The 24,209-nt window shown below is 40.0% G+C and overlaps 1 protein-coding gene across 1 annotated transcript in view; it reads left to right on the top strand.

Annotated features, from left to right (window-relative positions):
• The window catches only part of col7a1 (collagen, type VII, alpha 1), a 57,377-nt gene that overhangs the window by 32,500 nt on the left and 668 nt on the right, over nucleotides 1-24,209 (top strand). The window contains exons 88-119 of the mRNA XM_085457945.1: nucleotides 3,638-3,673; nucleotides 3,786-3,845; nucleotides 3,960-4,004; nucleotides 4,090-4,125; nucleotides 5,752-5,787; nucleotides 5,872-5,931; nucleotides 6,047-6,172; nucleotides 6,255-6,326; nucleotides 6,549-6,584; nucleotides 6,673-6,732; nucleotides 6,836-6,880; nucleotides 7,286-7,321; nucleotides 7,455-7,490; nucleotides 7,817-7,873; nucleotides 7,991-8,062; nucleotides 9,319-9,390; nucleotides 9,463-9,498; nucleotides 9,606-9,686; nucleotides 11,436-11,489; nucleotides 11,788-11,841; nucleotides 11,935-11,997; nucleotides 12,087-12,149; nucleotides 12,294-12,410; nucleotides 14,044-14,121; nucleotides 14,891-14,944; nucleotides 15,093-15,141; nucleotides 15,368-15,376; nucleotides 18,705-18,785; nucleotides 19,085-19,213; nucleotides 21,990-22,157; nucleotides 22,537-22,719; nucleotides 22,803-24,209. The exon at nucleotides 22,803-24,209 is cut by the window's right edge and continues 668 nt beyond it. Coding sequence (XP_085314071.1) covers nucleotides 3,638-3,673; nucleotides 3,786-3,845; nucleotides 3,960-4,004; nucleotides 4,090-4,125; nucleotides 5,752-5,787; nucleotides 5,872-5,931; nucleotides 6,047-6,172; nucleotides 6,255-6,326; nucleotides 6,549-6,584; nucleotides 6,673-6,732; nucleotides 6,836-6,880; nucleotides 7,286-7,321; nucleotides 7,455-7,490; nucleotides 7,817-7,873; nucleotides 7,991-8,062; nucleotides 9,319-9,390; nucleotides 9,463-9,498; nucleotides 9,606-9,686; nucleotides 11,436-11,489; nucleotides 11,788-11,841; nucleotides 11,935-11,997; nucleotides 12,087-12,149; nucleotides 12,294-12,410; nucleotides 14,044-14,121; nucleotides 14,891-14,944; nucleotides 15,093-15,141; nucleotides 15,368-15,376; nucleotides 18,705-18,785; nucleotides 19,085-19,213; nucleotides 21,990-22,157; nucleotides 22,537-22,719; nucleotides 22,803-22,831 — 2,133 coding nt within the window. The 3' untranslated portion in view covers nucleotides 22,832-24,209. The remainder of the gene's footprint in view (nucleotides 1-3,637; nucleotides 3,674-3,785; nucleotides 3,846-3,959; nucleotides 4,005-4,089; nucleotides 4,126-5,751; nucleotides 5,788-5,871; nucleotides 5,932-6,046; nucleotides 6,173-6,254; nucleotides 6,327-6,548; nucleotides 6,585-6,672; nucleotides 6,733-6,835; nucleotides 6,881-7,285; nucleotides 7,322-7,454; nucleotides 7,491-7,816; nucleotides 7,874-7,990; nucleotides 8,063-9,318; nucleotides 9,391-9,462; nucleotides 9,499-9,605; nucleotides 9,687-11,435; nucleotides 11,490-11,787; nucleotides 11,842-11,934; nucleotides 11,998-12,086; nucleotides 12,150-12,293; nucleotides 12,411-14,043; nucleotides 14,122-14,890; nucleotides 14,945-15,092; nucleotides 15,142-15,367; nucleotides 15,377-18,704; nucleotides 18,786-19,084; nucleotides 19,214-21,989; nucleotides 22,158-22,536; nucleotides 22,720-22,802) is intronic.

Raw genomic sequence — 24,209 nt, 5'->3', positions numbered from 1 at the left:
TGCTTTCCTATAATAAACTGGATATGGTGGGACTTTATGGTAATAGAAGAATTCAAGCTTCCTGTGCAAAGTGTCAGCTGTGTTAATCTGTTATATGACTAAACATCCCTGCACAAAAATGTTCTCATCATTATAAATTAAATCATTAACAGATAGTCTCCAGACCCTATTGTAAGTATTGTATGTTTGCAGTCGTTTTCCAGCTGAATGGATGACACAGACCTATACCTCTGCATTCATCCTTTTGCTTTCATCAGCATTAAAATCCTTGATGAATTCCAGTGTGCCACATCTATTGGCAGCTCTCCATGCTGAAGGCCAGGCTTTAACACAACCACCGTGGCTGACAGATGGGTTCACATGCGTTAGGTCAAATGCCATTCCTTTTTTATGTGCACTGTCTGTCACTTTAAAGTTAATTTGTTTTTGTTTTTTTATTGATCCATAGATTTTTGTTCCACAGTTTTATTGTTTTTCGATTGGGAAATGAAACCCTGTGTGAAGTAAGACATCTTTGTATACCAGGAGTTTATTATTGACTTGTTGGGCAGTTGCTGTGCCTTGTAGTTTATTCTATTTTAACCACTAATATAATGATAAACCTAATCAAAAATGATCATGCTCAAACAGCTGTGCTGGATGAACATTGGTATACTGTTAACGAATGATGGGAGACATCTGTTAAAGGGGATTGTTTGGCTTCCTTGTGTTGATTCTGTCAGTGAGGATGGAAATTAAGCCAAATTCTTGCAGATGAAAACTAAAAATGACAGAGAAGGACACTTACACAATGTTCCCTGTTAACTGCTTCTCACATTATCACATTTTCCACACTTTAATGTGACTTGAGTTTTTATTACTGATTGTTTGATGGATTCTTTTAAAAATTTCTAATAAAGAAAAAACAGTGTACATTAATAGTTTTAATTGTGGCATAAGCTCTAATTAAACTGTTACTTTTTGTAATGAATTTCCTCCAATTCAGTCTCAGCAAATCTGATTTGTTTTAATGGCAGGCTGTTATGGTGTTGAATTTTTCCACCCTTTATAAGGGGTTTACATTAACATAGTGTACAGTCTAGAATGAAGTGTGTGTTACAGTGCTGGAATTAACTAATTTGTTTTTAAGAACAATACCAGCTGCTTGTTTTTTCAATTTTTGAAACGCAGTGTTTCAAAATTCTGAGTTACCCTATATTTTAAAACATAATTTGGTTCTGTTCATTTAATCTCGGGACGCAAACATTCAGGCAAACGTAAACTATTACAATGCCACATGCTTTTCAAGCCCATTAACTTGGAGCTTCTTTAACAAAAGACATTATAAGATAAGATAATATAACTCTTTATTGTCATTGCACAGTCATACATAGTACAGTAGTACAATGAAATTGGAAAACTGTCCTACGTCGGCACTACATATAACACAACACGGCCCGATACGACACATCACAGCGCAACACAAACAACACAACACAGTATATTAACTTATATATAATAAAAAGAAGAATAAGTGTATTTGTATTGCACACTGTTATTATTGCACATTAATTGTTATTGCAACTTGTTATAAATATAAATATTATTATTGTTACTGTTTTTACCGTTGTTACCCCGCCCCCCAAAAAAAAGTCCAGGTAGGTAGCCAGTCAGGTCAGCTGTTTGCATTGATCAGGGTATTGCTCTGTTGTAAAAGCTGTCCTTGAGTCTATTTGTCCAGGACCTCAGCAGCCTGAACCTCCTGCCAGACGGCAGCAGCTTAAACACCCGGTGTCCTGGGTGTGTACCGTCCTGTAGGATGCTGCGTGCCCTCTTGAGACAGCGAGTGCTGTACAGGTCCTTCAGGGAGGAAAGAGGATGTCCAAGGATTTTTTTGGGCCATATTGATGACCCTCTGGAGTGCCTTTCTGTGTGCTGTGGTGCAGCTGGAGAACCACACACCGATGCAATATGTCAGCACACTTTCAATGGAGCAGCGGTAGAAGACGGTCAGCAGCTCCTTCTTCGGGTCCATTTTTCTGAGGATTCTCAGAAAGTGGAGACGCTGTTAGGCCTTCTTCAAAACCGCAGAGATGTTAGAGCTCCATTGGAGGTCTGTGTCTATGTGCACACCCAGAAACTTGAAACTGGACACCCTTTACACACACTAGCCGACAGGCTGCAGCTCAGACTTCCTGCTTCTGAAGTCAACTACCAGTTCTTCTGTCTTGGTGGTATTGAGGTCCAGGTTGTTGTCTACACACCAATCTGTCAGCCTCTGAACTTCAGCTCTGTACGCCGTCTCATCTTCCCCAGAGATGAGCCCCACCACAGTGGTATCATCTGCAAACTTGATGACTCTGTCTGGGTGGGTATTAACACAGTCATGTGTGTACAGAGTGTACAGTAGAGGACTCAGTACACAGCCTTGTGGAGAGCCGGTGTTAAGGCTGAGGGCTGAGGAAAGATGAGGCCCCACTCTAACTCTCTGTACACGGTCTGACAGGAAGTCTCTGATCCAGCGGCAGGTGGTAGAAGGAAGTCCAATATCCAGCAGTTTAACTATTAGTCTGTCCGGGAGTATCGTATTGAAAGCAGAGCTAAAGTCAACAAAGAGCATGGTCTAAGGAGCTTGGAGAGAAAAGAGAAAAGCGTCTGGATTTCTTTAAGTTGCTTGAATTCAGAGGTGAAACGTCTTCAAGGAAACATAAAGAAGTCCAGATGCTTTTCTTTCCAAGCTCCTTAGACTACGATGACCTGGTTGACCGAGAACCTTCACAGACACATTATGGCATGCTTTTGCAAACATTAGTAATTCAGCGTTTTAGCTTCAACGTATAGAAAACATTCAAAAAGCACCGGTATTGTCCGTGTTGCCATGAACTGGTTCACTTCCGATGCCCGACAACACTGAAGAAGATGCATTTAGTGAAAGACATGAAAAATAAAACGACTTATGAAATGGATTTGTTTTCATTTTTTTTCCTGAATGGTTATATTCACTCAGTTTCTTGAGTGACTCTGATAACCTGCTATAGACAACTTGTTCATCTGCTCAGGATTTCTCTCCAACATTTGTTGTCACACCTACACACACACACACACACACACACACACACACACACACACACACTCTTCACTTAAGGGTTGCGCTCACTCGCTTGACTTACAGAAATTTCCAGACTTCCTGTAACACCAGAAATTTCAAAGATTTCATTGTGGTGAAACATGTTTGAACACCACAAATAAAAACAGAATTTTATCACGAAGTAACTTCTGGATTTAAGCATTTTTTGAATCAGTCCCTTACAATCCAGTCTTTCTTAAATTACCTTTAAAATATTGTTGTGTACAAGTGATAAGACACACTGGACTTGCATCTGCAGGCTTTTGGCAGTGAAGCTGAATAGATTTTCAAATGTTTTCACAGTCTGCTGTGCTATTCTTAAACAGTGAGTGTGCATTTGTTGGCTGTCCGTCCTGAAGACATTCAGGCTCTTAATCTTCGAGAGCTAGAAGCAAAGATGATTAAGCTAATATGATACTTAATACCAAAGCTTTTAGGTACACGTTGGCATCTTTTAATGAACAACAACCCACATCGTGCTGTGCAGGTAATTACTGTTATTTTCCTCCTTCTTCTGTACTCTGTACACAGGCTGTGGCTGGACCTCCTGGACCCAAAGGAGAGAGGGTGAGTCACTCCTATTGCCATTAATGTGGAAGTAGCTGCAGCATGAAGTGACGCAATAGAGCAGCATTTACGAATGCAGCTTACAGCACTTTCCTGGTTCTGATTGATGCAGGGTCCTCCTGGTTTAACGCTGCCAGGCACAGCTGGAGAGAGAGGTCCAATTGGTGAAAAGGTGAGTCTGACCAAACTGCAAGCTCCCCCTCAGTGAGTGAGAGGGACCGACTGGAAATGTTAAGTGCTTTTTCATTAAAATTGTATATCTGAATGTACAACTGCTGTCATTTAGGGTAACAAGGGAGACAAAGGTGTTGCTGGCATCAAAGGAGAAAGAGTGAGTACGATAATGGGACAAAATAATGATGCACTTACATATACAAATATGAAGGTACACAATGTGCTGTCTGTTGTCATACAAGGGACAAGCTGGTGAATCAGGAGAACCTGGAGAAGATGTGAGTAATCAACTTCCACTGCCCAACTGGATTTCAAAAAGTCATATTAGATTTTTTAATGAACTCTTAGTCATAGTGTTTATGCTTTTATGGAAGATTTGCAATGCTGATGCCAATAGTAGTGTGTAATTTTGTGTAATTTCACATAAATCCAGTGATCCATTATAGTCGATGGTATTAAAGTCACTGTTTTTATTTTTTTGGGAAAATTCATCAAATTTTGAACAGTTTTATATTTTTAAAATGTCTTCTATGCCTTGATAAATATTAGAGCAAAACAATAAAATGTATATTATATGCATATGTGTATGTAATAAGAGGAGAAAACCCAACAACAGCGTACACGGCCAGCACTTATTAAGAAATTACAACATTGTAAAAGACAACTAAATGACCTCTTATGCTACACCTTTATGGCTCACTAGAGCCCACACATTGGGGAAACACTGGTCTATAGACAGTGTATCTAATGCTACAGTCACACTAGAGAAAACCCAGGCTGGAGACAATTGTTGCACTTTGTGTAAATGCGTTTGCATTGTTGTTAGCTTTGAAATTGTTCCTTCCAAGTTGAAGCCCAGGTCTGTGACCACGCAGAGTCAGCTGCTGTCTTTAAAGTGACTTTGGTGTATCCAGACGGCAACGAAAGAGCAACAAGATGGAGTCGGTCTTCTACCAGTTTGTGATTGAATGGGGTCAAATTAGCAATTACACACCATCTGTTTGTGAAAATACAGTGATTAACTAAGATAAATTGGTGGAAATCTCAAATCTGTTGCTATCTGTTGCTGCCTACATACACAGGAATTCACATTACACAGAACATGGCAGTAATTACTAAACAGAACCTCATAGAGCTGAAACAGAAAATAGTGACGTAGTTGTTCCACTATGGCAATTTAACTATAAAAAAATGACATAAGGCTTTTCAACCTTGCTTTTATATAGAAATATAACCAGAATGCAACCAGCTGGAAACTAGATGAGTTGTATCTCATATTGCAAAGAGACGTGTTACAAATTTTTGTAAACTGACTTTCAGATTTCACATATCTGGATATCTCGGACAGCAGTTATTTGCATTCCTATTCCAGCGTGTCTGAGAGTGATTGAAGTCAGTCTCATTTGGATGTTATTTATTTGGAGAAAGTTTGCTTCCCACCACACGACCTGTGCAGCACCTTGCAATTGAATGGGGTCAGCCAACGGTTCTGAACCAAAGAGCAACAAGCTGGTTGCTGCAACTTCTTTCAATCTATCACCTGAATCTTTCATCTGAATGCAAATAAAATGTCAAAGCAATCAGGGGCAAACACTGCTTTTTTCTAGTCACAAGGACATTGAAATTGCTATTCCTGTTTTTACTGTCTTTGCCCAGACGACTGTGATGTGCAAGATTTTAATGATTTGTTGGTTTTGAGGTTTTCAAAAAAACACATTAACGGTTCTCACAACCTGAAACTGGAACATTTATGAAATATTTCTAAATCTGCACAATAAATTTATGAAACAGCAATTCATTCATTAATATTTTTCTCTTTTACTTTGACTAATTTCCTGTTGATACAAATATAAAAAAGTAAATAACACAATAAATAATTCTTCTTTTTTCTTAACTTAATTAAGGGGGCACAGGGATCTCCCGGGCCAAAAGGCGATAAGGTGAGCTTTCGTCATTTGGTTTATCGATTTTCCTGCAGTCTAACCAATCTGACAGTGACTGCTATGATAAAATGTGTGTTGCAGGGAGAGAAAGGGATAGGACTTGCAGGTCCTCCTGGTCGGATTGGGCCTCCAGGTTTAAAGGTGAGTAATAGCACACATTGCAGCAAAAGATGATCTATATTTTTATCTTTCCAATCAGATTGCAGGCTGTATCAGGCGCACCTCACTTGAGGGTGAAAATGTCACTGCGTTTTAGGGGGATCCAGGGATGCCTGGTCCAGCTGGTCCTCCAGGTCCTGCAGGGAAAACAGGAGACAGTGGGCCACCTGGTGTGAGAGGAGAAAATGGACAACCAGGACCTCCTGGACCCCCGGGAGAGAGGGTTGGTTCATCCACTAAGAGAATTATTATTATTATTATTATTAATTTAACCTTTACATCTTTGTCTGTGTTTTCACTCTCAGGGTCTCCAAGGCTTTGCTGGCCGTGCAGGAAATGTTGGTCCCCCTGGTCCTCCTGGACCTCCTGGATTGGCAGTAAGTTCCTGTTTTTTTTATTTACAAAGTACCTTCTCCTGAGAGCTTCCAGTTTAGGCTTGACTGTTAATTGTACTTTACCTGTTTTTAGCTGGATCACCTTTTTGTTGGGTTAAATTGATCTCAAAATCAAGAATAGATCTGATTTAGATGGAGAAAGATGTCATAACAGACAAGAAGAAATTGAATATGGATTTATATGATCAATAATATGTTTTCTAGGGATCTCCTGGTACTAACGGGGTCAAAGGAGACAAGGTGATTCTCTCACATGCAGTATTTTATTTTCCAGCAGCTTAAATGTGTATAGATTTTTTTTTTGAATTCATATATTTTCTGTTGCCAGGGGGAAACTGGTGTTGGTGTCCCCGGTGCGAGAGGTGAAAGAGGAGATCCAGGGCCCAGAGTAAGACACAGTGGCTGCGTTACTGATTTGTTAACTTCTCTCCTAAAATATATGAAATTAAGAATTGTGTATTTCTGCTCATCTTGTGTCTGTCGTGTCCTAGGGCGAGGAGGGTCGAGCCGGATTGGATGGGGAGAGAGGATCATCTGTAAATATCCAGTTTTTCCTTTATTCAGGAGCAAACGGAGCCTGTCCACCAAAGATCTCAATTTTCTTTTTAAACCAAAGGACGATCTGTTTTGAGCTGTGAAGCAAAGAACACAAGCAAAGTCTTATTGTTATTATAGAAAAGCTGCCCTTCACAAGGACACAGTGCATTTCCTGGACTGTAAATTATTCAGTCAGTCGGTCTTTGGCTTTTCAGTGCATTGCAGTTAGAAAGCGCGATCAGCAGGAATCTATTCTACCGATGCTCACTGTTTATTTAAACCGTGCACCCTACAGAGTTGTGACATTACATCATTAATGCAATTTGATGGGGCAGAAGCATCCACAGTCATTTTTCATTATAAAGCTGTTTGTAATGTGTTTGTGTGTCTTTTGTGTTCATTAGGGTCCTCCAGGGAATCGTGGGGCTCGGGGAGAGAAGGTAAATACCACTGGTCCTCTTTTTTTTTTTTTTTTTTTTTTTTTCTGTCATCATCCTAGCTACTTCCCCTGAGCTTTCTGCTCATGTAAAGTAGTGAATTAAATTGACACGCTTGAATGCAATGCCTTTTCAGGGAGACAGCGGGCCGCAAGGTGACAAAGGAGAGAAGGTGTGTACATTTTAATATCTAATAAGCAGTACCACTGCTCACTCTCTCACTCTGTTGATTGTCTATTTGTGTATATTTGTAAAGGCGGCAGAGACAGTGAATGGATAAAGGACTAAATAAGTCATGTCTCAGATGTGGCTGTTACTAAAAAGAACTCTTACAACAGATTTGGCTCCTTGAGAGCAGGAGGAATGTATAAATACATACAATGGTAATGACCTGTGATATTACAGGATGCATAGTGAAAGAAGAGACAAAAGGATAAAGCGTTGTGTGTTTGGCTTGGGGCTTATAGCAGATTCTTACAGATGTAGTATCACTTACAGGGGGACACTGTGCTGGTGGGAGGACCTCCTGGAGAAAAGGGCAACAAAGGAGAAACAGTCAGTGAACAACAAATGCATGACACCATTTACTGTGGCTAAATATTGACTTTAGTTGTGATAGCGTAATATTTTTAAAAAAAACCTTGTTCTGAATTTTACTGTTGTTGCTTTTAGGGTGACAGAGGACCCAAAGGTATACAAGGAGAAAAGGGGGTAAAAGGTCAAGAAGGTCCACCAGGAGAAGTGGTAAGATGAATTAATTAACTGTTTGGTTTGAATAATGTCAGAAAAGCAGCCCATCAATTAAGGTTGTTGTCAGTTAAGATAAATAATTTACAGCGACTAGATGAAAGGAACTGCTGCATTTCAGAAACTGAAACTATAGACTGTAAATAATAGATATGGACTTGCTTGGCAGAAGTTGTGTGAACATCATCTTGTGCCTTATTTGTGGCAATATTTAGAGTTATCAGCCAGCACTAGAAATATATTTAGAAAGCTGCATCAATGTCACACACAGAGATACCTGAGATTGATAACATACAAATACAACTACAACTAGAGTAAGGCAAGGCAAGGCAAGTTTATTTGTATAGCACAATTCAACAACAAGGTGATTCAAAGTGCTTTACAGAGACATTAGAGTAGTGGTTTACACTTTCGCGACCTTTGTTTCTCAGGGAGGAGAAAGAAATCCGTTTGGGATTGTGTCAGGAAGGGCATCCGTTGTTAAAAGAAAAACAATCTGCCAAATCAAACATGTGGCGCATCCTGCTGTGGCGAACCCTCGTGAATAAGGGGGCATTAAAACTTCACAGCAGTGACTCGTCTTGGGTGTTGTGTAAAAATATCTGCACTGTAATCCATAATGTTTGTCAAATATTTGCCTAAAAATGCACAAAAAAATATCTAAGGTAAAGGTAACGTGTTAACCCCACTGGCACTATCTGGCCAAACCTTGTAATGAACATATTTTACCATGATGGAGGAGTAGTTTTAATCGATCTAATCTTTTTTTCCTTATTTTTAATTAATTGGACAGTTTGATTGTGATTGACTTGCTTTTAGAAGCAGTCTTAAGTGGCCATTTGGGGTTACAGCAGTGTTGAGTATGTCTGCCTATATGTTGTCTACTTAATTATATTTTTTAGGCCTGTTTGGCTACATTCAGCAAATATTTGGCATTTTTGGTTGATAATGCCAGATTTTTGTATTAACTATTTTTTTGTTAACAATGTTTCAGCATTAAAGAAATTTTAGTGCATTTTTATTGTGTTTACTCTAAAGAACTGATCCATAATGCAAAATCATTGATGAAGTGTATGTGTTGGCCATGCAGGCTTAGACATTGATTTGGGATTTAACAGGAATCAATTCCAACCTTAAAATGATTTAAATATTATGATATTACCACAGAAAAAAATCAAAATAAAAATGCTACTGTATTGATCTGTAAGAAGATCAATATCTATATTTATGTGCATGTGTCTACTTAACATTAGGGTTTGAGAGGAGAACCTGGAGAACGAGGATCTACCGGTTTCCCAGGTGCCAGAGGACCTGGTGGGCAGAAGGCAAGCAACGCCGCTCATGGATGATGATTGTGTAGTAATTTCACTGCTGTAATTACTGTTTTGTCTCTGCAGGGAGAAGCAGGCCAACCTGGAGTACCTGGTGAATCGGTCGGTGTTTAGCTTCCATCACACTGCAGCTTCTTTATTACCTGTGTGTAGATTTGTCATCAGTTAAAAAAAGCAGAGGTGATTTGTGGTTTTTTTGTGACTTTTAGGGATTACTGGGAAAAGATGGACTGCCAGGGCGTAAGGGTGAACAGGGAGAGACTGGCAACATGGGAATAAGAGGAGTTAAGGTATTTTCTGTGTGTGTGTGTGTGTGTGTGTGTGTGTGTGTGTGTGTGTGTGTGTGTGTGTGTGTGTGTGTGTGTGTGTGTGTGTGTGTGTGTGTGTGTGTGTGTGTGTGTGTGGTTGAGCTGGTGCTCATTCATTCTTTGTGTTTTTATCCCTTCAGTGTTTTTCAGGGATGGGTGATGACAGGCATAACTGAATAACAGCATAAAATTGATGCAATTGCAGAGGATTAGTGCAAATTGTGTCACACATATAGATACTTTCAACTTCTATTATGATGATTGATAGCAGAAAATTGATGTTTTACTCAACCTGGTGGACTCAATTCCCATTTCTATTTTACTTACTTCATGGATTTAAATTCAATTTGAAACAAAGATCAAAGTGGGAGATGACACAGGGGTGTGAAGGCATGCTATGCTTTTCTTTTATTATAACCTTTATTAAAATGGCTTCAAGAGAAGCATGAAGACAGCAGGTGAAATACCTACAAAAGATGCAAATCAAACACATTCACTCAAGGAAACGAATCGATTTGAGGTGCTTTTAATTTCTTTATATTCTGTTTCCCAGGATCCAGCTTTTCTTGCCCTATTTTAAAGTGGTATGGAGCAATAATTCTTTAGGCTTTTAAAGGGGCTTTTAAAAGTTTTTGGGGGGCATTGGGGGCTTTTTCACTAATTTTCTGTCCAGTCCTTGTACCTTACCAATTCAAAGGCATGTTTTTTTGTTTTGTTTGTTTGTTTGTTTGTTGAGCTACTTAACACTGACCTATAAATCATTCAAGCCTAAAAAGAGCACCAGCGCCAAAGCTGTCTACACATCACAGACAATTTATCAAAGAACCAATTTAAAATTTTAAGTTAAATTGAATTAAATGCAATTCATTTAATTTTAAAGACCTGACAAACAGTCTGAGAGATGCATATGGCCCTTCAGCCGATCCATCTGCTGTTCACTGAAGCCTCTTCAGACATGGTCTCATGTGGAAGGATGGCTGTCTAGAAGCCATTCTTAAGGAGGGGAAACAGACTGAGGTATGCCAGATTACACAAGAACTGCACTGAAAATCAGTGATGAGAGGTCTTATGGAGTAAGGAATCCAAATTTGATATTTTTTGCTCCAAATTGTCAGTATGCACCGAGGAAGTCAGGATAGGTACAGCAACAAGTGCCCAAACCCATACATTAAACATGAATATACAGAGTATACTTAACTGACCTAAGTCACAAGCTCATGATCGTGAAGTGTGAATGTTGGTTTCTCCGTGACGTCCCCCCTCATTTGTGACTTGTGGTTTCAAAAGACTATTTTGCTGATGGTGAAAACGGTAAGCTGGATGTCAACATTAACAACAGGAGACATTTAGAAATGGAGATCACCCGAGTTCTCCATATGCATCTGTAGAAATCAAATCGAAATCAGAGGCATACATGCGGATTTACGGGAGTCTGAGACATTAACTGCAGTTCTCAGAATGCGCTGCAGTTGTTTGGTCACATTTGCTTTTACATACTTTTACATTTTTATCTGAATACCCGTTGCAAGGAGAAAAAAGAAAAAGCACAAAGGTCTGCATCATATCTGTTTTTGTAGGAAATATGCTGCACAAAGTGCTTGTTCGTGTGCACAGTGAGTGCTCGGTAAATGAACGGTGTGAGTGGATGGGCTTTCTGCCTTGCTGGTTTTTGCACTTTGTGGCTCACAAAAGATCTTTATGTCTGTCAGTGAAAAACCTTTGTGTTTCCAGGGTGACCGAGGACCCAAGGGAATTTGTGGAGGCGATGGACCCAAGGGAGAAAAGGTGAGTTTGTGAGGCAGAGAAACGGGAAATGGTAGAAAGAAGAGAAATAAAGATGTAAAGATGAACGGAGGAGTTGTTTAGTTATACTTAATAATTCTGAAGCTTTGTGTTTTCTTTTTGTTTTTTAAATAATGAGTTAACCAAATACATCATGTTAATATTAGTTAAAAGCTGATGGTACTTAAAGCTGCTTGGTGGTTACTCTGCTGCTGTGACGTGGTTACATGTTACATTTCTTTAGGTTAGGTTGCACTTTGTATTTATGGTGTGGAGCATAATGGCTGTGTGCGATTTTCAGGGAAATTCTGGTGCCAATGGAAGATCAGGCCTACCAGGGAGAAAGGGTGAACAGGTATGCCTAATATTTGAAGAAATAAGTCATTGTGTGGTGTGTGGATGTCTTTGTGTCCTTTGTTAAGAGTGGTCATCATCATTTGTTTTGTAGGGGGACATCGGACCTTCTGGGGCCCCGGGGATCCCTGGAAAAGAGGGACTAGTTGGTCCCAAGGTTTGTGCTCTTCACATACTCAAGTTCCATATTCATATCCATATTCCAGTGCAAATGCACAGTGTAGTCATTTTTCTTTGTGGATGTAGGGTGACCGTGGTTTTGATGGGATTGCAGGACCCAAAGGAGCTCAGGGAGAGAAAGGTGAAAGGGTGAGTTTCTCACATTAAACATACAAATCTAAAATTAGAGTACTCCCTTTAGCCATGTGATGTACCTAATCTACAGATTCTGCGCCACTGTTCATCCTCACAACAACAGAAACATAAAAATAACAGTCTCTGTGTTTGACGTAGGGTTTACCTGGTGTACCTGGTCCTCCAGGTCCCAGAGGGGCGGATGGAGGCCCCGGCTTGACCGGCCCACAAGGGCCAGCTGGTGCTAAGGGCCCCGAGGGGCTCCAGGGACAAAAGGTGACTATTCTTTCTTTGGCTTCATGATTTCTATTTCCACACTTTGGCCACATGTTTTATGAACGAGGATGTAGGACTGTGATATTAGTATGTTTTTTTTTTTTTTTAATTATTTATATCACAGTTCATTTTTACGTCATTAAGTGTGACTGTGCAGAATTTTCAGTAGAAACAAAAATGTGTATAACAGAAGAAAGAATAGACGAACGTATCACTTATGTCACTGTTTGCAAAAAATAGCTGCACCCAAGCGTCTCGAGTAATGTGGTGCCAACAAAGATGAAAGATGATGACAGTTTTGTCATAAAAATATGATGCAAGCTTTATATATAGAGAACACTTTCTTTTTGTCTGTCTCTTTCATTGTGCTTAGTTTTTTTCTTACTTTTTCTTCTTTACTTGACACATTTTTTTGTTTCTGTGTATTGCTTCATGATGATTGACAGCTTGATGAGCCCTGTACTTGACTGGTTTGTCTGCTTTATTATCAAGGAAAAAAAAAAGAAGCTGTTGACAATGGAGCAAAACCAAATGTTTCTGATAGAGGCTTTTTTTTTTTCAAACTGAGACACTCTTGTCTAGGCCTGTCGTGTTATTTTCCTGTATATCAACACACTAATGTTCGTCTTGCTTCTTGTCCGGAGACACAGTAGAGATAGAATATCAGCAAGAACCACTCAGAGACATCAAACCTCCACCAAGGCAGCTCAGTTTCTAGCTGTCATTATGTAGGATTAGGTCATTAATAAAAAGAAAAAATACATTTTATAAATGTTTGACCTTATTTGACCTTGAACATGTCAGAGGTGCAAAGTATTTAGGAATCTCGTGGGTGAGGGTGGCTGTAGCTCAGGAGGTAGAGCAGGTCACCTACTACACCTCGATCCCAGGCTCCTCCAGTCTGCATGCCAAGTATCCTTGGGCAAGATACTAACCCCAAGTTGCTTTCCAATGCATCCATCGGAGTATGAATGTGTGTGAGTGTAGTTAGAAAGCACTCAGTATAGAGGTAGTGCTTGTGAGAATGGGTGTGACTGGGTAAATGTGGCGTTTTGAGTACTCTGGGAGAGTAGAAAAGCGCTATATAAGAATCAGTCCATTTACCATCGTGTCCTAAATCCCTGAATGTTGTCAGTAGAAACAGTGGTAGTAAGAAACATAGTTATAAATAGGTCTGTAGAGCAAACTATTGGCATTGAAGCAGAGGTCAAAGCTCAAATGTGACTTGACATTTTAGATCTTTACATGGTAGTTTCTATATGTTGACCTTACACACCACACACTAAGAATCATAGAATAAATAAATCATACAATAAATCCTTAAGCTGACCTTGAAGACCTTGGTAGATGTAAGCCAAATTGTAATGGATTGTTAACATGACCTCCACATACCTGCAAAGTTTTATTAGAATCCAAGCTGTCACATTTATAGTCAGATTGAGGACACTCAAAGAGGCATGCAAATGCTACCAAAAACGTACCCTTCTTGGCTGAGGTAATGACAGCTTTTACTGATAAAAACTAGACAAGCAGATGCCGTTTGTTTATCATGTGGGCAATGGACAAGGTAGTTAGGTGAATGCTTTCCACTGTGGATGTACTTTATATTAATGTTGTTTTGCGTGTGCGTCAGGGGGAGAGAGGTCCAATTGGCCCTGCCGCAGTTGGTCCGCGTGGTATCCCAGGAATCCCGGGAGAGCGAGGAGAGGCGGTCAGTTGTCAAACATGTCTCTGTCTGTTTCTTGATTGTGCTGTTGGCCTCCATTTTTGATGTTCCCTACAGAAGAATGCTGCAATAAATGTTGTCATTCCTCATTCAAATCATTCTTCAAGAGTTCAGTATGTTTGGATTTGAACTCACTCTTTCTAGGAATTGGTCACCAACAAAATCCACCTTATAACACCTTATTATAAGCATCACATTTGTGTTTCCTGACAGTAACGTGTAATTGTTATCCACAAAAGTTGAATTAAACATGATACATTATAATGCCTGGCAACCACCTAGCAAATTTTAGCTTTTATGCAGCTAAAACACTTTATGAAAGCATCCCATCATTTCAAGTTCATGACAATAACATCTCATTTATATGCACAAAAGTTGAATTATGCATGCCTAGCAAACACATTGAAACAGGCTAAAATGAGCCATTTTAATCATATAAACCTCTTCAGCTTCTTCTTTTCTTTTTTACTTTTCTAAATGTGATTAACTATATTACTTTGCAAGCAGCATAAAGTAAACACTGCTGAACAAACAGTTTTGTAGAATTGGCATATATTAGTTATCACTAATTATTAGAGGTTCCCAAGAAATACTAGTTCTGTGTATTAAGAGCTTAAGTCACTATTGTTGATTTAACCTTCCGCTTTGACTGTGAAGTTCTTTCATGTGTAGCACCTGGTCTCACTTTAATGAATTAATGCGCTGCAAGCCTCTCTGTGGGTCGTATAAGTCCTAATACCTGTCCATGTTGCAGGGAGACATGGGCCCAGATGGAGCCAAGGGAGACAGAGGAGAGGCAGGCATGACGGTCAGTGCTTGATCCTTACCGCAGGGGCGTAATCCGAAGACATCAAACGATACACATGCACGCACACACACAGTTTTACTTGGAGTGGATACCGGGGTTGTCTTTGCTAAGTGTGTTTTGCCCTGTTTCTTTCTTATTTTGGGTTCAGGAGGAAGAGATCAGAGAGTATGTTCGCTCAGAGATGAGTCAGCACTGTGGTGAGTCTTACATGCACTCCCTTTGCTAATTTATATCAGCGTTGTCCTCAAGTCGAACTTCAGATGTTAATCACAGCACATGAGTCACAGCCATGGCTAAACTTTGAGGAAATATAATTCCATCAGAGCGGTTGGAAACCGTAGTGACCATACTTGACTGTTTAAACTGACCTTTATTATTCCCCTCTCTTTGTGCTTCCTTCCTGTCCATCTGTCTGATGCTCAGCGTGCGGAGGTGAGTGAGCCATTCAACTGCAACAGAAAAAAAAGCTGACAGAAGGACTATGATTTAGCATGAGTCACAGTAATATAGTGTAACACATATGTCACTATAGATAGATGGTGACATGGTATCTGCTAAAGACAAAAAGTACATTTTGTCTTGTTTAGCACCTCAACTGCATTCGTTCTGAATAAGTGGGCTGCATGAAGGTTTAGACTATATCTTGTTTCCATGTGCATTACCTCTTTTCCTTTCTTTCACTTCCCTACAATGCAGTGAGTGAACAACATTAGCTAAAATAAGGATAAAAAACAAAATATGCTGGCAACATTAGCAAGGAAGCATACACATACTCAAATATACAGTATAAATGGTGTGTTCTCAGGTGCAGCAGATAGTAGGTCCACATTTTTGGTTACTGGCACCTAAAAAAAATAAAACATGTTCTAGTCGAGCTGCGGTCCCCAACCTGTTTTGCGCCACGGACCGGTTTATGTCCGACAATATTTTCACGGACCGGCCTTTGAGGTGTCGCAGATAAATACAACAAAATAAAAGATTTGTTCTTAACACACGTGAAAAGACCCAGGGAAACCGAGTTAATGATAAAAACGATAACAAAATAAAGCTAAAAACCCTGAAAACCATACATTTCACACCCGAGCCTCAACTCTCGCGGCCCGGTACCAAATGACTCACGGACCAGTACCGGTCCGAGGCCCGGGGGTGGGGACCGCTGGCTTAGAGTGCAGACTTAGTGCTAAGTAGTTAGTACTGAAATTGGGTTGACATCAATTGCTGACTCAGCCACTGCAGAATATTCAATGTTTAATTTCAAAAACTCCTGGATTTTGTTCAAAGTATGTTTTGAGTCATTGCACATCTGTTCTGTGAGAATCCGTCCTGTCAGCTTTGGTGCATATGGGTGAATGTTTCCATGTGCAGTAATGTGAACAGGAAAGTACACGCCATGATTCACTAACTTGCAGAACTACCTTTAACAGCACTAATCGTTTTCTGTATGACTTTACTAGTCTGCAGCCTGGTTGTGAAGGACTTTCAGTTCACTCTTCTTTACAGTGTTGCTTCACTTCATTGCGGCTTGTGGCATCTGTTTATGCACAGTGCTGTTAAGGTCCCACCACAGCATTTCAATCAGGTTGACTGGGCCATTGCAAAATCTTCTTTTCTTTTCCTGCTATCCTGTTGTCGGTGTTATGCTGTGCTTGAGATCAATGTCCCACCATTTGACTCACTTACACTCAAGTTTTAGCTGTCGGACAGATGGTCTCACATTTGGTTCTAGAATACTTGTGGTTGACTCAGTGACCGTAACGTGTCCAGGTGCTGTGGCCACAAAACAAGCCTAAATCATCAGCGCTCCACCACCGTTCTTGACATGAGGTGTTTTTGGTGATATGCTGTGTTTGATTTTCTACAAACGTGACAATGTGTATTATGGCCAACATCGGCGATTTTTTTCTGTTTTTACGTATGTGGTTTGTTCAGGTTCAGCTTAGCTGCCATGCTTGACCCTGGGGTGAATTTGCTTATAGGAAGATGGTGGCATTGTGTTAAAACACATCTGAAAGCTCCAGACGTCAAAATGTACGCCTTCATAGATGTGGTCACACTTACTGATGATCAGTTACAACAGTGCATTTGATTATCAGCACCTTGCTGCTACTTATCCAGTAATGATGCATTTACCTTATCAGAGGACTGAAAACTTTCTTTTTGACTCTTTACATCTACTTCCAAATTCACCCAGCTGCCTCTCCCTTCTGTCATGTCATCAATAAACAATGACTCAGTGTCCTTGGACCCTATTCGTGCTCATGCATCACCTTGCCTTTCTATTGTTGAGTTTTATAAATGGTTTGCAACTTCTGGTGAATCTATATTTTGTCCTGTGAAGACTTCTGTTTACGGTGATAACAATATCCCCATTTCTTGGAGAATATTCTTCAATTAACTAAATGTTGTGGCGATGTTTTTCTTCAACATAAATGAGACCCTGCACTTATCAATCACTATTATCTTGTGTGGCTATGCTTGGCTTTTAAATAGTCTAGCCCACTAGTATGTTCTTTTTGTCAGTATGCACCAAGCTATTTATTCTGAGACTCCTAACAGTGGCTGGATGATTGATTTTCTTTGTTTTTGCAAGCATGCCCTTTTTTATTTGCATTGGGAGCTATTTGGTGCATTGTGGCCACTGCTGCCTAATGTAAATGCCACACTTGCAATCATTTCCAGACCTTTTCCTGCATAAAAATAGGAAGAAATAATGAAGAAATGGTTCAGACCTGGTCATGAAACTCTTTTTAACATTTGAATTTTGTTCTCCAAGTGTAATTGGAGATCTTGAGTCTCTGATAATAGGATACAAAATAAGATAATGTATAAAAATTGCTGGAATTTGGTCATTGCAGAAATCAGTGCACTATTTTTTTCAGTCCCTCGGAAAAAAAATACTAGAAGTCTGCACCTTAAGCCACCGTGAGCAACAAGGTGTTTACTGAAGTTTTTTTTTTAACAGATGATGGTATAAATAATATCAGTGGTTTTCACGAAATAATTTTACTGAAAGTTTGTTCAGCTTCTTCAGATAAATCTTGAAAAAATCTTTCATTTTTGTCCTGTTTGGGGATTTTTAATACCTGATTTATTATATTTCTGTAAAAGTAAATAACATGGAATATGCTAAAGTAAATGAATCAAATGAAAGCTGATGTGAACCTCCACTGATAAACTTTCCCAGAGTTTGCACTAATGTGTTTGTTGCTCAAGCTGTTAATCAATGCAAGACCACATCAGTATTATGAAGCAGCACCCGCATGAGATAAGTGTTGGTGAGGCAGGCTGTTAATAAATACAGTATGCAAGTTTGAGGCCAACACAAAATTTACCTCATGTTTAGCTGATGTATTATTATCTAAGAAATAGCTGCATGTTTAATATTGAACAACTCTGTAATAGTTTTAGTTTACAGTCACTTTTGACTGGAGTGACACAAGTCTTTATAGCACTGACTTGAGTCCTTAAAGGATTAAAACCCGTTTTTGTGAGCTTTTCCTACAGTGACAAAGTCTTGCAAAAACTCAATGAATCCTTTAAGCTGGTGTCTGTGTTGGAATGGTGGAATGATTTTTTTGGTACTTTGGGGTTGTTGTTGGCTTATGTTTTACTACCAGAATGTTCTGTCCTCTCTTTTTTTTCACCATTTTGCTTTTTCAACCCCCCTTTTCTCCCTTGTGTAACATTTTCCCTGTCCCTCCTGCTTTCTGAATTCTGCCTGTGCCTGTCTCGGTGTCCCTGTCCTATCTGGCTCTCCCAGGTTCAGGTCCGAACATTCGGTACCCGCCAGTCAGGGCTCTGCCTACACCAGAGCAACAATTGGCGCTGAAGGGTGAGGAGGGTGAGTGTTTCCTTCCAGTCTGTCCATGTATCTGTCCTAACAAGCACATTTAACTGGTCGTCCTTTATTTGGAGAACTCTGAGCATTTGGGTGGTTTTCTCATCAAGAAAACAGAGAACTCCATTTCTGTTCTACCGACAAAATAATATATACGTCTGATTACATAAAGAAAAATACACTGGTAGAGTATGGGCCTTGTTTTACTGAGGTCAGTTATTTTCAGGCCTCGTTCAGTCCAAAAAATTAGAGGTTGTCATTGATGTCTCTGATGATCCTGCCTGATGCTGCTCTTCTTTCAGGCCGTGAACTGCACATGGTGGTAAATACCAATGACCCAGACTACGAGCATGTCTACTCCGTCGAATCCTATGACGACCCCTTGGAGGAGATGCTCTACTTCACGTCTCCCTCGGCCAACCAGAGTGATGGTAATTTCTGTTTTACACTATTTCCAGTGTTTTCCTGAAGTAACATGCTTTAGTATCGCAGACATGGGTGAAGAGAGAACAGTATCCTTCAACTTCTCAGCTTCAGCAATAAATTAACATTTTTGGCCATCATGACTGAATATAACCACATTATATAATGGAGTGATGGTGTGTCAGCTGATAGCTTTCTATGCATTCACTTGGCAAACCTCATAGAGAGCACAGTGATTAAACTGCATCTATTCTGCCTAAAGTTGCTCCTGCAAACCAATTGGAAACCCATCTCACCAACTCATGCTATGTCTGAATTAATCAGTGTCATAGTCTGTTTTTTAAGCCTCCATTACACCATAGTAAAAACAGGATGGCAGTCTCTCTGTGACTAGGAAAAGTCAGTGGTTGCCAAATGATTTCACTGAATTCTTTTGTTGTTGGTGACCGATTGCAAGTAATTGTGGCAACCAGTTTAGATTGCAGGAGAATTGCACAGGTCACCTCACTGGAGGTGACGTGTTTTCAAAAGTTTTGTCAAACAATAGCGGCCTAACTCAGACTTACTGCAACCTCTCACAGACAGATAGGTGAAGGTTTGCAAATACTCACTGTCTAATTCTTGAAAGCAGACATACTGCCAGTGTGTGGGTGGCAATTTTGAAACTGTTGGAAGAGTTGCCTCCAAAAGTGAGATCTTCTGCTTTTTATTTCAACTTGGAGGATTGCAGTTATGCACTGGGGCACCTGTGTGTCATGTCCCGTAGTTAGAAACCCTTGCTACTAAGGGTGTCTTTAAATTTGTTGTCTTAATTTAATTGACCATGGAACATTGAACACTGAACATTGACATTGACATTATCTTAAAGTTAAATGGCGCAGCAGATTAAATAGTGGTAACTGGTTACTTCTTGCATGTTAAACTGTTTGTGTTCTGTTTGAATTCATCACTTGTGTCTGAAGAGAAACCATGAGACTGAGAAAACTGTGCACATTAATTTAAGCTGTGATTTGATTCTGCACCATCATAACTGGTATAGAGATCCAGAATACGTCTTAATAAATACCTTTTAGGATGTATACTGCAAGACATTTACATCAGATTGCAACATGTTCGCAACTGTTTCCAGTTTATCACAGTTAATCACCGTAATATCAGACAAACATTTAATGTAATTGTCAATTTGACTCAAACTAGTAAAGATTAGTTAGACTAAAGCTGCAATCATAGTTCAGCAGTGGTAGCATTATCGCGGTCTGCTGGCAGTTCATGGATAACGGGTCTGCTGGCAGAGAGCATCCACTGTTGATGAAAGCAGTGTTCAAAGTATGTGGCACAGCTGGTTTGTGGGCTACTCTCACTTGTGCTGTTTTTGGTCCGTCAGAACAGTGAAGTTATAACATAGAAAACAAGTGTAACTCCGTCTTTTTATCATTTTACTGTCTTGACGCACAGACTTAGTCCCCATCTTTGAAGCAACCATTTCAAAAGCAAGGAGATCACAAATCGCTGGGCATAGTCGCTGTAATTTTGGTCTTCTGTTTTTCCAAGTGTGTAGTTAGGAAGCACTCGGTTTAGAGAAAGTGTGGGATTGGGAGAATGTGGCATGTTCTATAGAGCACTTTGAGTAATCCGGGAGACTAGAAAAGCGCTATATAAGAATCAGTCCATTTACTGTTTGAACAGGGTTTTGTCATGTTACTTTTGCATTGATTTGCAGGTTGCACATGTTGTTATTACATGGCTTGATTAAGGTACACATTAGGCTGACATCTGGGGCCAGAGCTGAAACTGTTCTGGGCCAGCACAGGGCCAGCAGTGTGTCTGCAACTGGCCCGTGGCTGCACACAAATTACACATGGCCCACATACTGCAAAGACTGACGGCCCTTTGGTGGCCCAGATCAGGTTTGCCAGAGGTAGCCCACACATGGGCCAGCACAGGACCACCAGTGTGTCTGCAACTGGCCTTGTGCTGGCCCATGTGTGGGCCACATCTGGCAAACCAGATCTGGGCCACCAAAGGGCCGTCATTCTTTGCGGTATGTGGGCCATGTGTAAGCACATTGTGTGGGACTGATCCAGGCCATACCAATTTTGCTATGAGGGGAGTAGCTGACATCATTGTGTAGCTGCATTGACAGTGCCATTTTGTCACAGTAGTTACTGTGAGGTACAGATCAGGTTATAGAGTTGGCATTCAGAAAGTTTTGGTCTACGACATATCTACAGTGCAGGAGATTAGCACAAAAGTATAAATCCCCTTTAAGGAACCCCTGATGCTGTGCTCCGCACCTTATGCTTCCACGCCACCAAATAAAAATGACCGCAGGGGGATTTAATAATCTTCATTTGACTATAGTGGCTGTCATTATACTTATGGAAAAAGTCACTTTTAGTCAGTAACTATGACCCTGACTTTTGCCAAATGTATTATATGTGCTACACAATTTTCTGTTTCACGTGTTAAACCCAAAAAGGCATGCCAAATTTATGCTTTGAAGCCATAATTGAGTTTGTGCTGGTGAAGCAGCTTATCTTATGTGCCTGCTTTTCAATTTGTTTTTATTTCATCATAATGAGACTCTATTGCCCTTGAGTATTTATCACACAGCCTACTACAAGCCCACACCATCCAGAGCCTGTGACCTGTCATGTTGACAACATGGATTGTTCAGTCTTTGTCCCCCATTATCATTGTTACCATTGTGTTTAGAAATTTTCTGTTGACCTTGTCTGTGCTGTTTGCTGTGTTTCTTTGGTGTGTCTGTGTGTGCGTCGACAGGTGAGGTTGACAGAAAGAAATCTGAGAAAACAGTCAGAGTTGAACCTAACAAATCAGCAAGTGCTGACGATCAGGCAACAGCTGATGGTCAGGAAGCAGTCAAAGTTACACATCTGAAAGCAGTCAAGTCCAGAACAGTCAGGTCCAAGAGGAGAGTCAAAGGGGAAGGTAAACCAGCTCATTCGTCATCCTGTTTGGGGATCTATTCATCCTTACTACTGGCCATCTGGTGTCTGTCTCTCTGTGTATGTCTCTGGGTGCATTGGCTGCTCTGCTGTTGTCTGTTTTTAGTTTTTTTTAAGGGTGTCATACAGTATTATTTAAGACAAGCATGCATCCAACAAAATAAGGCAAAAACAAAGAAGTGTTAATATGTTGCTTTGGAAACAAGAAGTGTTGAAATAAATAGATTGGCTTGACAATCTCATGATCTTGTTTCCTGCTGCTTCTTATTCCCACTGATCCTGTTTGCCTGGGCTGCCTTGGTCTTGTTTTCTTTGTGTCTATATATATGCACAAGTTTTACATGTATGCATGTGTTCTGCAGCTCCAGCAGACCCGTGCTTGCTGCCCATGGATGAGGGAAGCTGTGGAAAGTACACTATGCGCTGGTATTTTAACAGACAGGCTCAAGCCTGCAGGCCCTTCATCTACAGCGGCTGTGAAGGAAATGACAACCGTTTCCTTCACCTGGAGGAGTGTGAAGAGACCTGTCTTGGGGAGGCTGATGGTACAAATAGAAGCAAGACACAGACACACTAGTTTAAGTCCAGTATATAATGCAAGCAGGCTAACAGTTTATCTTTTGTGCAGGTTCTCCTCCCTTTAAGAGAGCGCGATGATTGTGGCCCACTTGTCCTCCGCCACAGGATGGTAGGCTTTTGTAGATCACTATGATGTCAAATGTCAGTGGTTTTATTTTTGTTTATTTATTGTTGTTTTGTTTTTTTAACCTAACCAAACTTTCCCTGCTAAAAAGGGAGACCGCAATGCCTCATAGGTCTGTTTTTTCTTTTGCTTGTTTACCTGACTTTAACACATCTCAGTTTAACGATTCCACCATACCACAGTATTGAGTGCAGTTCTTGTGGAACGCTGCTACAGTATTGATACTAAACTGCCAAACTCATCGTACAGTGGAATAACATCTTGCTGCTTAGGAAGGTTACCAATTTGGTGAAGCTCAGTATGTTTCAGTAACTTGCAGGTTGTTTGAGGGAGGCTGTTGTTTGCAGGTTGCAATCATTATTCATCATTTGCAAGATGCTTGCAGTTTCACTTATTACCTGAAAGAAATTGCTAAATATTTCACATTAAGTTAGTTTTTTTGTTTGTTTTGTTTTTTGTTCTGATTTTGTTTTTCTGGTGTTAAATTTCAAACTGCAATCCTTTACAAGCTCTTTTCATAGAAACACAAAAGGACCAAAAATAGAGGATCGTAAACGGTAAACATATTGGCAAACATTGTGTCTCTCTCTCGCTATAATACAATGCTAAAAAGGCACAGTTCATTTCAAACTTAGAGAAAATACACAGGAATAAATGACGTTATTTAAGCAAAATAAAAACAAGGGGAAAAAAGCTATATGTAATTTTTCTTTGCAACGCTGAATGACTTTGTTTTAGATGACAGGACAAACAGCATCTGTTATGAACTTCACTCTAATGGTAACTACACAATGCTGTGTAATAAGGTGCAGGTGTAGTTGTACTCTATTTCCATCTATGTACACACTGTTTAACTGGCTCTGTGCTATTTAGCAAATAAGAAAAAGTTGACACCAGTGTAGGTTCTGGAAACAAAAGGCGTTACCTGCGCAAAGTAACAATATTTTTTGTGAACTGATTTAAGACACTAAAACCATGAACAGGTTGTAGTTAAAAAAAAAATGCCTTTAAACTCTTAAAGCCTAAACTTTGAAATAATTGCCAAAATATTCAAAGTTTTTTGAAAATCCATCCATCCATTCTCTTCCGCTTATCCTTGTCAGGGTCGCGAGGGGGCCGGAGCCTATCCCAGCTATCATAGGGTGAGAGGGGCAGGGTACACCCTGGACAGGTCACCAGTCTGTCGCAGGGCCAACATATAGAGACAGACCATTCACATCCACATTCACACCGATGGGCAATTTAGAGTTAGCAGTTAAAAAAACCCCAAAAATGGAATGACAAAAATGAAAAATAAATATTGATTTGCATATATGAGTTTTAACTTAACTC

The sequence above is a fragment of the Copadichromis virginalis genome, linkage group LG5 (genome assembly GCF_057382275.1).
Source record: "Copadichromis virginalis isolate Kocher_CV1m ecotype Utaka linkage group LG5, C_Virginalis_male_GT1.1, whole genome shotgun sequence".
NCBI lineage: Eukaryota > Metazoa > Chordata > Actinopteri > Cichliformes > Cichlidae > Copadichromis > Copadichromis virginalis.
The sequence above is the reverse complement of the archived record's forward strand: the minus strand, read 5'-3'. Positions and strand labels throughout refer to the sequence as shown.